This window comes from Columba livia, chromosome 2 (genome assembly GCF_036013475.1).
Source record: "Columba livia isolate bColLiv1 breed racing homer chromosome 2, bColLiv1.pat.W.v2, whole genome shotgun sequence".
NCBI lineage: Eukaryota > Metazoa > Chordata > Aves > Columbiformes > Columbidae > Columba > Columba livia.
This window is the reverse complement of record NC_088603.1, coordinates 68,453,509-68,465,906: the sequence shown is the minus strand read 5'-3', so window position 1 is coordinate 68,465,906 and position 12,398 is coordinate 68,453,509. Positions and strand designations below refer to the sequence as shown.

Sequence of the window (12,398 nt, the reverse complement as noted above, 5' to 3'; positions counted from 1 at the left end):
GCCCTCTATTCTCAGAAGGGTATCTGTCCATATGTATTTGCCTGGAAGACAAGAGGTTTGAGTCAGACTCTTCTTTCTTTCTTTCTCTCCTTCTTTCTTTCCTTCTTTCTTTCTTTTTTCTTTCTTTCTTTCTTTCATTCCTTCTTTCTTTCTTTCTTTTTTTCTTTCTTTCTTTCTTTCCTTCCTTCCTTCCTTCCCTCTCTTTTTCCTTTTTTTAAATGAGGACTCAGAAATTGATGGAATTACCACAGAGCTTCTGATGCCTACCAAGAAACCTCTGGGCCTTGTGTTTGCACAAAATTATTCCCCCAGACACACCCTCTGCCCTTTCTACACACTTACCATAATGGTGTGATGTGGGAACAGGGCACGGACAGACTTCACAAACTCCACAAAGTGTTCTGAATAGCCATTTGCCACATCCAGGCAGATGTATCTGATAAGTGGAATGGCCTCTAGAATACTTGTTAGCTTGTCCAAATCAGCTTTTCCACTACCTGAGCTTGCTGCTACATGCTAGAAAGACAGGGAGAGCAAAATGGAGTAGCAGTTGGTAAAAACCGAGATAAACACATACTTTGTATGTCTTTTTCTGCATAGGCTTGGGAGGATTTATGCTAGAAACTAGTGAAAATCATACAATATAATATGAAACAAATACCTTCCTGGGAATATCAATTTGTTACTTCTATTTTGTTTAAAGGCTCTAAAATAAAGCAAAATTAGCATTTTATCAGCTCTTCATTCACAAGTGGATTCTCATAGGCAAATATAATCACCTGAGACAGATAAAAGCTCAGTCCTACTCACATTAAGACAAATGAGCCCTAATTTGGTATATTTCCAGAAAGGCAGACTGGCAAGACCTGAGGCACTATGAGAGAGTGAGATCTGCATCTTTAAGTTCACCACACACTCCCTTGATCTAGAGCATCACAGAATAGTTGAGTTTGGAAGGGACCTCTGGAGACTGTGTAGTCCAACTGCCTTGCTCAACTAGGGTCAGCTACCATTGAAAACAAGCAGATTGCTTCCTCCTTTGTATTTCTATGAATTCTTTCCAATAGAGAAATAGTTTCCACAGCTGTTGGCCCACAAAACCTCTGCAGAGATCCAAGGTCACAGCGCAAGTCAGTATTTAATCACTAGGAGATCCTACTCCAGTGATTATGAACCACAAATGAGCTAAGTGCCAAAGTGTTCAGACACAGGATACTCCTGGGACCACTTTCTACCCTGTAGTGGCATATAAGCAACCCTGATGAACCTAAGTGATAGGCTGGCTTTCAGACAATCCTGTAATCAATAGTCTTTGTAATATAATTCTAAAATGTGCCAGAAGTAAAGATACAATACAGCTGTGTGTCTTTTCCATACAGAAAAAATTTCAAAACTGAACTGAATTCCAAGGAGGAGGGGAGACAGCCAGGCACACTCTTATACTGCTTCTCCTGGTGTAGGGGCATGCCAGAAGAACATAGAAGAAATCTGCGTACGAAGAAGTTGGAATCTAAGACAATGTTTAAATCTAGTAAATGGTGTTTCTCTGTAATGGCTTAGGCTAGGACTCTGTGAACAACTGAGGCAGCACAGCTAGTAGTAGCACAGAGTGAACTCCAATACAAGGAGGTAAATGAAGGATACATATGCGCCTGCAGACTCTGGATCCACTAGCACACCTGACAGCAAAGACCCTGCCTAGCTCAGGGGTGTGCAGGGGCAACCTCTGTTTGGGTTACTTGAGGCTACTGGCATTTGTGGTCTTGGGCTTCTCCCTCACCAGCACTATCACAGCTCCTAACAGCAACAGAAGCTATTCCCAAGTATTTCCTTCTTTTGTTCAGGGTACATCTCTGCTTCTATTGCAGCCATATATAAACTTTGCTTTTTTGCATCTTAATATAAGCAGTTTCATAATGGACTCACATAGCTATTCATTTTAAACAAGGACAAGCCACTTCCCTTGATGCATTTAAGCACAGCAAATATCTTCATTCCCCAAAACGCACTTGACAACAGTATTCCCGAGAGATCCTAGTGTATGTGAGTTCAGAACAAAGCAATAAACCATAATAATTTACAGTATGAAAATGTACCTCAAGGCATTCTGGGTGATTGGCAGCAAACAGTTTCCATTCTTCCAGAGAATAATGCTTGTGAATTGCAGTGAACATTGCATGCTAGCAAAAATAAGAAAACTGATATTAGTGTCCAAGATAGTCATAATTCCCCCCAGCTGTGGACTAGCAAGTTACCAGAAATTCCCGTTTTAAGTATAGGCTCATCCTACTTGAAAGAAACAGTAACAGTGAATAACAGACCAGGCAACTCCAAATGGCTATTCAAAGGTAACTTGGCATACTGAGCCAACCTTTAAGGATCAGATTTCCGATGGGTTTGATGAAGTTATGGTCAATATTTTGAATGTGCTTAAGCACTGCAAGAGATTAAGGAGAGATTTGAGACCAGAGGCTAATTAACTAGCAACTCCTGACTGCTGCAGCTTTATCCAGTAACCTATGTTTTTAAAACTGTTGTCAGCTAATTGTTTTTTTCAGGTAGGAAGCACAATATACACCTGAAAAACTAAGCTCTAGATGCTCCATCTGAAGCTGAGCTACATCCAAGACAGAAGCTTCTCAATAAGCATCTTCACTGAAACTATCTTATATCTGGTGCCCTGGCTCCGGTAACTGTATTGCTGGAAAAGCACAGCTGCTTCACAGTGAAACTACAATCTCTTGTTCTGGATTTTTAACTCATGTCCCCCTGGTCTCTAACAAACATAGCTAAAAATTAACAAAGGCTGCTCACTGTCACCCAGTGGCTCCCCAATTGTTGCAGAAATAAGAATCAAGACTTACTTTTGCCATAACCACAGCCATTTCAAATGTCCCCACAGTGTCCATGTTTGCCACTATAATGGGAATTCCCGTGTACGTCTGCTTGGAGTTGCGGAAGGTGAAGGTACGCGTGAGGTCAACCTGCAATGAATAGGCACACATTCTTTTTAAGTAATTGATAATAGCCTAGCAAGAGTTTTGCCACTGACTTCAGTTACAGCAGGCTTGCACACTGCTCCTTAATTTTCATCACATTTCCTGTTCTTCCTCCTTTCATTCCACTATTATCTCACTTTATTTACCTTGTTACAACTTCTGCCTTACAACTAGGAAAGAAAATATAAAAGTAAAATAACGTTTTTTGTGTTTAAGAGCATTTTTGCTCAAGAAAGATAATAGAAATTACGTATATTAAAAAATAAAAATTAAAAACCAAACCAAACAAGGCAGAAGTGGTTGTAAAGGAAAGGGCAATGAGGAGTGTGGATTATTTTCCACAGAAGTAACCTTAGCTGCTTGTTTGGCTGCCTGAGAAACCCAAGTTGAAGTCCTAATTCCGCAGAAGTCAGAACTGGAACTCCCTCTGTCTCCAGGGAATAGAGGGCTTCGTGCCAATCTTTGATGTAAATGACAATATAATACTCAAAATCCAGCTCTTACCTTTGGCTATGGTTACCAGTACTCTTGCCATACAATATAAGCAATCATACCCTTGCTTATTAAACCATGATGCTGCTAGTTTCTAAGTTAATTTCTTACAGTTGTGTCAGTCTTCACGTTCAAAGTTATTCTTTCTTCAGCATCCTCAAATGATCATGGTAACATCGGGCATTTTGCTCCTCACATTTATTTGCAAAAGGTAATATCAAATTTAGATCAGTTCCCACTGGTCTACTTAGCATCTTGCAAAAGGGAAAAAAAATCTAGAAATCCACACAACTGTTGAAAGGTTCAGCTCTTCGCTAACAGTGAAAATGAAGGCTCTTTCACAGTTTTCATTACTCCTTACTTCAGCCTTAGTCCAGGAACATTTACAGACCTGAACTGAAATCCATCACCAGAAAGGAAGCAATATAAAAAAATACAGGACTTTGATTATTTATTGACAACATACTTTGGGCACCGTCATATTGCAGGCTACATTCTGACTGATTCATGTGGTGGGGGTTTACTGCTGATTTGTTAAGAGAAAGAACTTGGTGACTCAGTGGTATTTTGTGAAACAGGTTCTCATTTTGTATAAAGGAAGGGTCACTTGGGGGAACAAGCTAAGATAGATCTTAACAAAGACTCATCCTTCTTGTCATTTACTATCAGAGAGGCCTAATTCTCCACCCATAACTAATGACATAATGTTCTTATGGGAATTTCAGCTGCAGATGACATGAGAAAATTGTATGAAGAAGGTAGGTATAAATATGAAAATTTAATGTATTTTATTCACTTTTAATGCAATTTATTAACTAGAACCAGGGGAAAAAGGACAGAGTATCACATACAGACAATGTACCAGAACCATTGCCTTACAGTTTTGCACAGGAAAAATGTCTCTTTCAAATGAACTTAAGAAAGAAGAAGAGAAGAACAGTATGTTTAAGAAGACTGAGGCAAGATGCAAAACTACGCAGGGAACACAAGGTCATTACTCTTTCAGTGATTCTCACCTCTACTTCCCGTAATTTCTCACATATGACTTCCTTTAGCCAGTCAGCCAGGTGGATCTCATGCAATTATCCACACAACTGATAATACTGTAATGGAAGGCATTTATGAGGTATACATTTATGAGGGATAATTGCAGGGCTTCCCCTAATAAGGCTTTTGCTCTGTAAGAAATGGCACACTGGGTTGGACACGTTTATGTGATGCTCTAGTTCTCCAAATGGCCAGTAGAACCAGATGTCTGGGAAAGTAATACAAGAACTAAGCAAGTTTTGAAAGATTCTTTCCCTAGCCTACCTTCCCAGGTCCTAAGAAGCTGATGCTTTGAAGACAAAAGTCTTCTCTGATCCATTCTGGTAAATAGCCACTCATAGACAAAGAATTCACCTTGTAATTTTTTTAACCCTTCACACCTTCAGCCTCTCCAATATCCCATAGCAATAAATTCCAAAGACTAATTATACATTACATGAAAACTACGACCTTTGCCTGATAATTACATTCTGTGCTTCCTGCTTCTTATTTTGTAAGAGAAAAATCAACAGCCACTTCTCAGTTTCACCTTTCCCATTCCAGTCCTCATTTCACAGACTTCTAGCCTATCCTCCAAAGCTGTTTCTTCTCCATACTGAATAGTCCTAGTACACTTAGTTTTCTCCTCATGTGGAAACCAGTCAATACTGCTGATCATCCTGGCTACCATTCTCTGTACCTGTTCTAGCATATTATGCTGTTCTTGTGAAGGGATCACCAGTGGTATGTACTCAAGACGAACATACCAAGTTAGCAAAGCTAAATGGTTTTCCTTAGTTCCTCTAGTAGCACTTCTGACCATCTCTTTGTCTCTTTCCTGAGTGGTAACAGATAATTTATAGCTTATTGTTCTATGCATTATAAGAAAATAACTTCTGACTCTAGGGTTGCTCACCATCACTCAACAATAGTAAGAGTTTCTTTAGAAAGAAAATCATTAAATGGATTTTTTAACTCCTACCTAGACCTTCCACAGATGAAAGTACTAGGACATAGACTGTGACTGTTGTGTTAAAGGTCCCTGGACATATTTGAATTTACAAATTTAAATTAATGTCTGGAGTTCCTACAGGGTGCTTGTCTGGTGAACATAAAAGGGACAGCCTGGAGAGACAAGTCCAGCAAAGGCAAGAATAGCAGGCTATGTGGGCACCAAGACCCCACAGATGGACAATGCTGCTCCCACTCCAATCATTGCTTCAATCAGTTTTGACACCTGAATTCAAGCTTCACATTTTATGATATCTTTTCAAAAAGAGAAAGCAATTGTGGAAAATGAAGACAGTGCAAGGCATCAAAACCAAGTGCCAACATAGCAGACCTACACGAAGAGCTGCAAACATTCCAAAGTGCCTCTCTAAGAAGCTGACTTAATCCCAGTTACTACATAAAAAGCTATCCTTGCGCAAAAGGAGGCATTCACACCAGAGAAGCAGACGCTTGCTGATATAAGCTTCAAAGCAGCAGCTTGCTGGGTAACAGGCTCTGTAGTATGCTGCCTCTGTTCCTTTGCCAGAACTATTTATTTATACTCTTGTTTTGAAGCAGGCTGGGGCTGTCCATTTCAGATCTGGCTCGGACAGACACTGTTTATTCCTGTTGCTACAGCCTCAGTGATGGTGTCCAATTTCTTAACCTTCACTGGTTTCCACTGACCCCCCTCATGACATGCACTTTTTCTCATGTGAAATGTTTTTAACAGTTCATCATAGCCCGTTACACCCGTTACAACCCTGCCATATCAGCTCGTGTTCCTCCTATCATTTTCCCTTCCCAACAGCCCTTCTTTCCACAGCCTGCACTAAGCTAAATATACAAAACGCTGCACTTCAAGGAGCCATGTGTCACTCACTGGAGCACAGCTCCACCTGTTTGCCAGGCCAGCACAGTGTATTTTGAAGAGGGACCATAGGTCCCCAAGCAAACGGCTGGAAAGGGCCTACAGGCCTTCTGAGCAGTAACTGCACACAATGAGGAATTGCTCAGCCTGGACACCGTTCTTTGTAAGTTAAAAATGACTAGCCTGAGATTACCTTTCTACTGAGGGGGCCTCTCCAATCTTACACCTTCATAGGAGCAAAAAATTTTGCCTGGTTGTTGCCCACAAAATCTCTGGCCGTGGCCCTGTAAAAAACACAGCCACCTCGTTTCCCTTCCCAGTCTTGTCTTTCTACCTCACTTGATTTGTCTCAGTCTCTCACAACTTCACTTCCCCTGGAGAAAAGCTTAATCCTCTTTCCATCCCTCAGCACAATGTAATTCCTTTATTAGTCAAACTAAATCCTTTGTTAACCTTGAGGTTATGTGAGGTAAACGAGAAGGCACCTTCAGCCCAGAGGCAGCCATCTTTTCTGTAGAGACAATCCTCACAGGATTTCCTGGGGTCTTTCCTAATCCCTGCTGAGAAGTAACTACTATCTCAGCTAACAGTGGCCCTGGGCCAACAAGGGACACGGAGCCCTGGGCAGCCCGGGCGACAGGCGGATGGCTGGGCTCTGCCGGCACAGGTCACACAGCAGCAGTAGGCAGGTCGCAGGGGCTGACATCAGTGAGGGTGAAACGCACCCCCACCAACCCAGGTTTCCACCGGAACGGGATCCCAGCCCGGGGCACTCTCTGCCATGGGAAGTGCTCCCCAGCATCTTCACCAGCTGTTTTTTTTTGTTTGTTTTGTTTTTTAAATTATTTTATTAGTACTATTTTTTTTAAAAAGAGCATGTCAGTTACTCGGTAACAGCACCGCCCACAACCCCCGAGGCTGAGGGTGAAAATGCCGGCCGGCGCACACGGGTGGCTTTTGCCGGGCCAGGCTGCGGAACCGGACACCTGCTTGCCCCTTGGCAGAGCTGTCGGCTCATCGCTGCCCCTACTGCCGGCAGCCCCCCCCCCCCAAAAAAAAAACGGAGTTCACCCCCCCCACCCCGCTCAGCGCCGCAGAAATTCGCAGAGGCATCCGTTAGGAGAAAACATTTTCCCTCCCTACCCCCCTTTTATTTTTGCTGAGGAGCGGGGGAGGACGGCGGGGCATCAGCTTGCAGCGCCCTCCACCCCCTGCTCCGCCGGGGTCGGGGCTCGTCTCGCCAAGGGAGGGGGACACGCCGCAGGCTCCCTAACCCCGGCCCCCTTCTCCCAAAAGCAGCGGCATCTCCCCCCCGCCCCGCCACGCAAAGGGCGTTTCGGTCGGGGAGGGCATTGCTACGTTAGACTGGGGAATAAAAATAAAGCAAGGAGGGAGGCAGGGTTAGGGAAGTTAGGCGCTGAGAGTAGAGAAAAAGCATGCTGGGTTCCAATGCCCCCACCTCTGATCTGCTTTTGAGGCTGCTTCTTTTAGGTCTGAGCAGGACATCTTTAAAGTCCAGTTTGAGGTCTGCGTCTACCCGGGGCATCTTGCTGGGGCGACGGGGTTCGGGGGCCCGGGCTCTCCTGGCGGCGGCGGCGACAGTGGCGGCCCCGCTGCGCTCTCTCCGCTCCGCTGCACCGCGCCGCCTGCAGAGCCGCGCCGGCCAAAGCCTGCGGGCTGCGCACGGAGCTTATTTATAGGGCGCGGGGCGGCCCGGGCCCCATCACTTTATTAGGAGAGGGTTGTTTTTAGCCGTGCAGTTAGCCGCCCTCTGCCCTTTCTCCCGCCGTAGCCACCCCCGTTTCTGCGCCAGGCTGGACACTCTGTGTGTGGCGGGAGAGCGGTGGGAAACAGGGACGCTGCGGCCTCCCGCAGCTGCCCGCGCCGGGCACGGCAACGGCACCGCCGGCGGCGCAGCGGCCTAAGGTCAAAGCAAGGGCAGAGGAAATGGCGCCTCCATGTGACCGAGCGAGCGGCTGCCGAGCCCGGCGCCGCTGCAGCGTGAGAGAGCTCGCCGCTGCCGGGCGGCCGCTGAGATGCTGAGCTGACAGCTTGCACGGCCCCCCCCGCCCTTCCACTGCCCCGGGTGGCGGTTGCGGACCAACGGCCGCCCGGCGCTGGCGATGCACAAGTGTGATGAGGAGCGGCTGAGGGAACTGGGGCTGTTTATCCTGGAGAAAAGGAGGCTGAGGGGAGACCTGATCGCTGTCTACAACTACTTGAAAGGAGGCTGTAGCATGGAGGGTGTTGGTTTCTTATCCCAAGTAACAAGTGATAGGACAAGAGGAAATGTCCTCAGGTTGTGCCAGGGGAGGTTTAGATTGGTTTAGATTGGATATTGGCAAACATTTCTGCACAGAAAGGGTTGTCAGGCATTGGAACAGGCTGCCCAGGGAAGGGGTGGAGTCACCATCCCTGGAGGTGTTTAAAAGACGCATAGGCGAGGTTCTTAGGGACATGGTTTAGTGCTAGGGTTAGGTTATGGTTGGACTTAATCATCTTAGGTGCCTCTTCTAGCCAAGATGATTCCATGATTGTGTGCTCCCCAACGTTTTTCAAGTGGATGCGGCATGGCCCAAAACATCATGCTTCCTTCCTTATAAAAAGCCTTTGGTATCGCTGGGCTCTGGTGGAAATGTGACTTTCTGGGGTGCTCAGCTCTGAGCCCATACTTGGCCTCCTCCCTGCCCATCATTCCACAGTAAAACTGAGTGTTGTCAGCCTCCTGGGACCCTCTGAGCTGGTTCCCCATCTGAATGCAGACCAAAGGGCTGGTGTGTGTTTTCAGCATTAGAAATGGTCAAAAATGTGCAGCTGGTTGGTCACAGGAGAGCAATCACAGTACCAGCCACCTGGAGCTGCTGTGCATAATAATTTCCTATTTTAGTATATGTAGAGAAGCAACAGGGAGCTTCTCTTTTTTTGCCCTCCATAGCAAAGACAAGCCTGATTTGTGACTTCATATGATACGTTTTCAATGGCTAGCCACTGTTCAACACACAGTTGCAAACCTCGCGTAACAACAGAATTATGCATGCTGGGTCCATCTGCATCCGCTGGCATAGTGATCAGTACAGGGCTATCACATATCATATGAGTTGACTTTCACAGGAGATTTGAGCCTTAAAGTCTGTTTAATTATGAAGTCAGTGGGTTGTAAGATTTGGACTTCTTTGGAAGACAGATGAGCTAAGCCTTGTCAGTGACTGGAAGCTGAAGCACTGGAGGATCATGGCTGGCTTCCCTTCCTCAAACACATTGCAGGATGAGGTAGTGCTCTCTTTTTTATCTGAAAGTTGCACACATCTGGCCAACACCCTGCCTCCAGCAGAGCTCATAGACACCTCTTTGCCCAAGTGTCCCAGATAATTCAGTATGACTGAGTGTGAGGCCCAGTTTTTACACAGCAGGCAGGGCATTTGAGTGCTTGCAGTTTTGAATGTCCAGGTTGGGAGGCCTTGAGTCTGGTTTCCAGGAAGTCTTGAGGCTTTAGAACTACAGATGATGTTCCAGGAGATCCTTGCCACTATGGGTATTTCCCACAGAAATATTCAGGTGAAACAGGACCCTTCGTAATGAGTCTCATATGCGTAACAGAAGCAATTCACTTGTCGGTTTCTCTACTTGATTCAACAATGTAACAGAACTATTAAAATTTATTCTTCAGACAGATAGCCACATCTCCCACCGTTTACTGTTCAGTATTAATTAACATTTTGCTCAGAAGCAGAAAGTACTGATGAGAATGGGTCCTGTGAAAGTGGCATGCCTATAGAAGAGGACTGAGAATGAAGCAAAAACAAATGCCCTCTGTCTGTGCCTGGCACGATGTCTTCTCTTTGCCCTCGTGGCAGGCATGTGATGCTGAGAAGAAAGGAAGAAGCTACTGCACTGCACTTTGAATTCAAAAGGTCAGCACTGTCATGGGGAGTAGGAGATAGAGGCTAGCGCTGATACTTGTGAGCCCCAGAACATGCATGCCTGATGCTGTGTTTCCCATTTCCACTATTTTAATTTTAGTTTCCACTCACAGAGCTCACCATGCTATTTTTCTGTGAATTACAGTGTCTGCTAATATGCAATATTTTCCCCATGTACATGTACCAACAGACTAGTCCAGTCTCTCAGATCAGCTCTGGTAATCTTGAAAATTTACAAAATCCTCTAGTTTCTTACTTCAAAATCTGTTTTCTGTAATTGAAGTTATGGTTTCTTGCTGAGCCACCTCTGTCTTTTTTAGTGTCCATTCTGAAGTACCGGCACCAGAAGAATGCCAGAAATGAAGATCACCTCATTATGTATCTTTGCTATTCCCCTTTACAGCTGCAGTGATGCCATATTATCCTTTTGTGTTATGGAAGAAAGGGTTGTTCAGCCAGGCTCTATGCCTGGTATTTATCCTGTAAGTGCAATCACTAATTTTTCTGAAATTAGCATATGTAAATTATTTCAGTTACTTTCCTTCAGAACTGTTCTTTTCTCTGTTTCATTGTTTTATATGTGTACTTAACAGCAGATAGAACTATGCACTCAGAAGAGAACTTATCAGCCAGTGTAGCTGAAAAGACCAATGCCAGTGTAACTTCTTAGGACTTCTGACATTTTTCTGAACTTGGTGTTTCTGACAAGAGGGAGAAGTGATCATAATAATGCAAATAGTTACTACCATGTCTCAAGAAGCAATATCTATCAGCCTATGATTATCTAAGAGATATTGTTGTCCTTGTGGTTTTTATTCTGTTACTGTAATAGTATATGCTCTTGTATTTAATAATAGAAATTAGGTCGCATATGGGACCTGGTAACAAAGGACATGGAAGAGGCTGAGGTGCTCATTGACTTCTTCACTTTGGTCTTCCCTGTTGAGATTTGCCTCAGGAATCCCAAGCCTCTGAGACCCATGGGGGCATGGGGAGCTTGTTTCTGAGGACCAGAAAAAGCAAATGTCAGTCCTGTCTTTGAGAAGAGCAAGAAGGAGGAAGGATCTAGGCAACTACAGGCCAGTCAGCCTCACTTTAATGTCTGGGAAGATGATGGGGCAAATAATCCCCGAAACCAGTTCCAAATGCATGAAGGACAAGAAGGTGATTGAAGGTAGTTGGCATGAATTTACGAAGACAAAATCGTGCTCCGCTAACCTGATTACCTTCCACAATGAAATGACTGGTTTGGTGGATGAGGGGAGAGCAATGGAAGTTGTTTATTTTTACTTTGGCAAGGCTTTTGACAGAGTCCCAATAACATCTTCGTAGAAAACTGATGAAGTGCAGACTAGCTAAAAGGACAATGAAGCAGATTGAAAACTGGCTGAACTTCTAGGATCAAAGGGTTGTGATCAGTGACAAGAAGTCCAGCGGGAGGTCAGCCATTTGTGGTGTAGCAGGTTAATTGTAAATGGCATTAAAAACATACCTTTTTATCCATGCTCAGTTTTCTTCTAATTTAAAGAAGAACACTTTCCTCACTAACTCCTTGGTACTGATAAAGGTGTTCAGTGATAATCTTAAAGTATGAGCACTTCTGAGCACCAGAAACACCTCTAGGGTGAATGTATAATGAGGTTGTCATTATTTTTCAACAGAAGCCAGTAATGAGATGGTCACAGCAGATGCACAGCTGACAAAACTGAAGGCACATGCTGACTGCCTTACTGTGGTTCCTAGGAAAATACTATGGCCTCATATAGCTCCATACAGACAGCCTGTAACATAATTAGCACGCGTGTTTGAGGAGTGTGGTGAGCAGTAGTGAAAGCATTGCTCAGCTGGCAAGTGCTCCTGCAAACTGTGTGTCACAACTTCCCAGCAAAATCCCTTAACTTGAAAGAACAACATGCTGCAGGACATGTGTGACGAAGATCTTTCACTGTTGAGCAGAAGTAGTACATTTGGGGAAAGAGCCTTATTTTCCTTATGAGAAATTTAAATCACTTTCATTATTCTGTTTAAGGTTGGGTCTTGTCTATACTGAATAGCATTTCCCAGTAGATGGATCAAGAGACCTAACTCAGCAAACCCTGC

General features: G+C 44.4%; 1 protein-coding gene across 2 annotated transcripts in view; it reads right to left on the bottom strand.

Moving 5' to 3' along the window:
* GMPR (guanosine monophosphate reductase) overlaps nt 1-8,307 on the bottom strand; it is a 47,858-nt gene extending 39,551 nt beyond the window's left edge. The window contains exons 1-4 of one of the 2 annotated variants that reach the window (XM_065052383.1): nt 7,838-8,303; nt 2,865-2,984; nt 2,097-2,180; nt 343-516 (exon numbers count right to left, since the gene is read on the bottom strand). In XM_065052383.1, the coding sequence (XP_064908455.1) occupies nt 343-516; nt 2,097-2,180; nt 2,865-2,984; nt 7,838-7,924 (465 nt within the window). In that variant the 5' untranslated portion in view covers nt 7,925-8,303. Of the gene's footprint in view, nt 1-342; nt 517-2,096; nt 2,181-2,864; nt 2,985-7,837 lie in introns of both variants that reach the window. The other variant, XM_065052384.1, reaches the window with a different exon arrangement.
* Between the last annotated feature and the right edge of the window lie 4,091 nt (nt 8,308-12,398).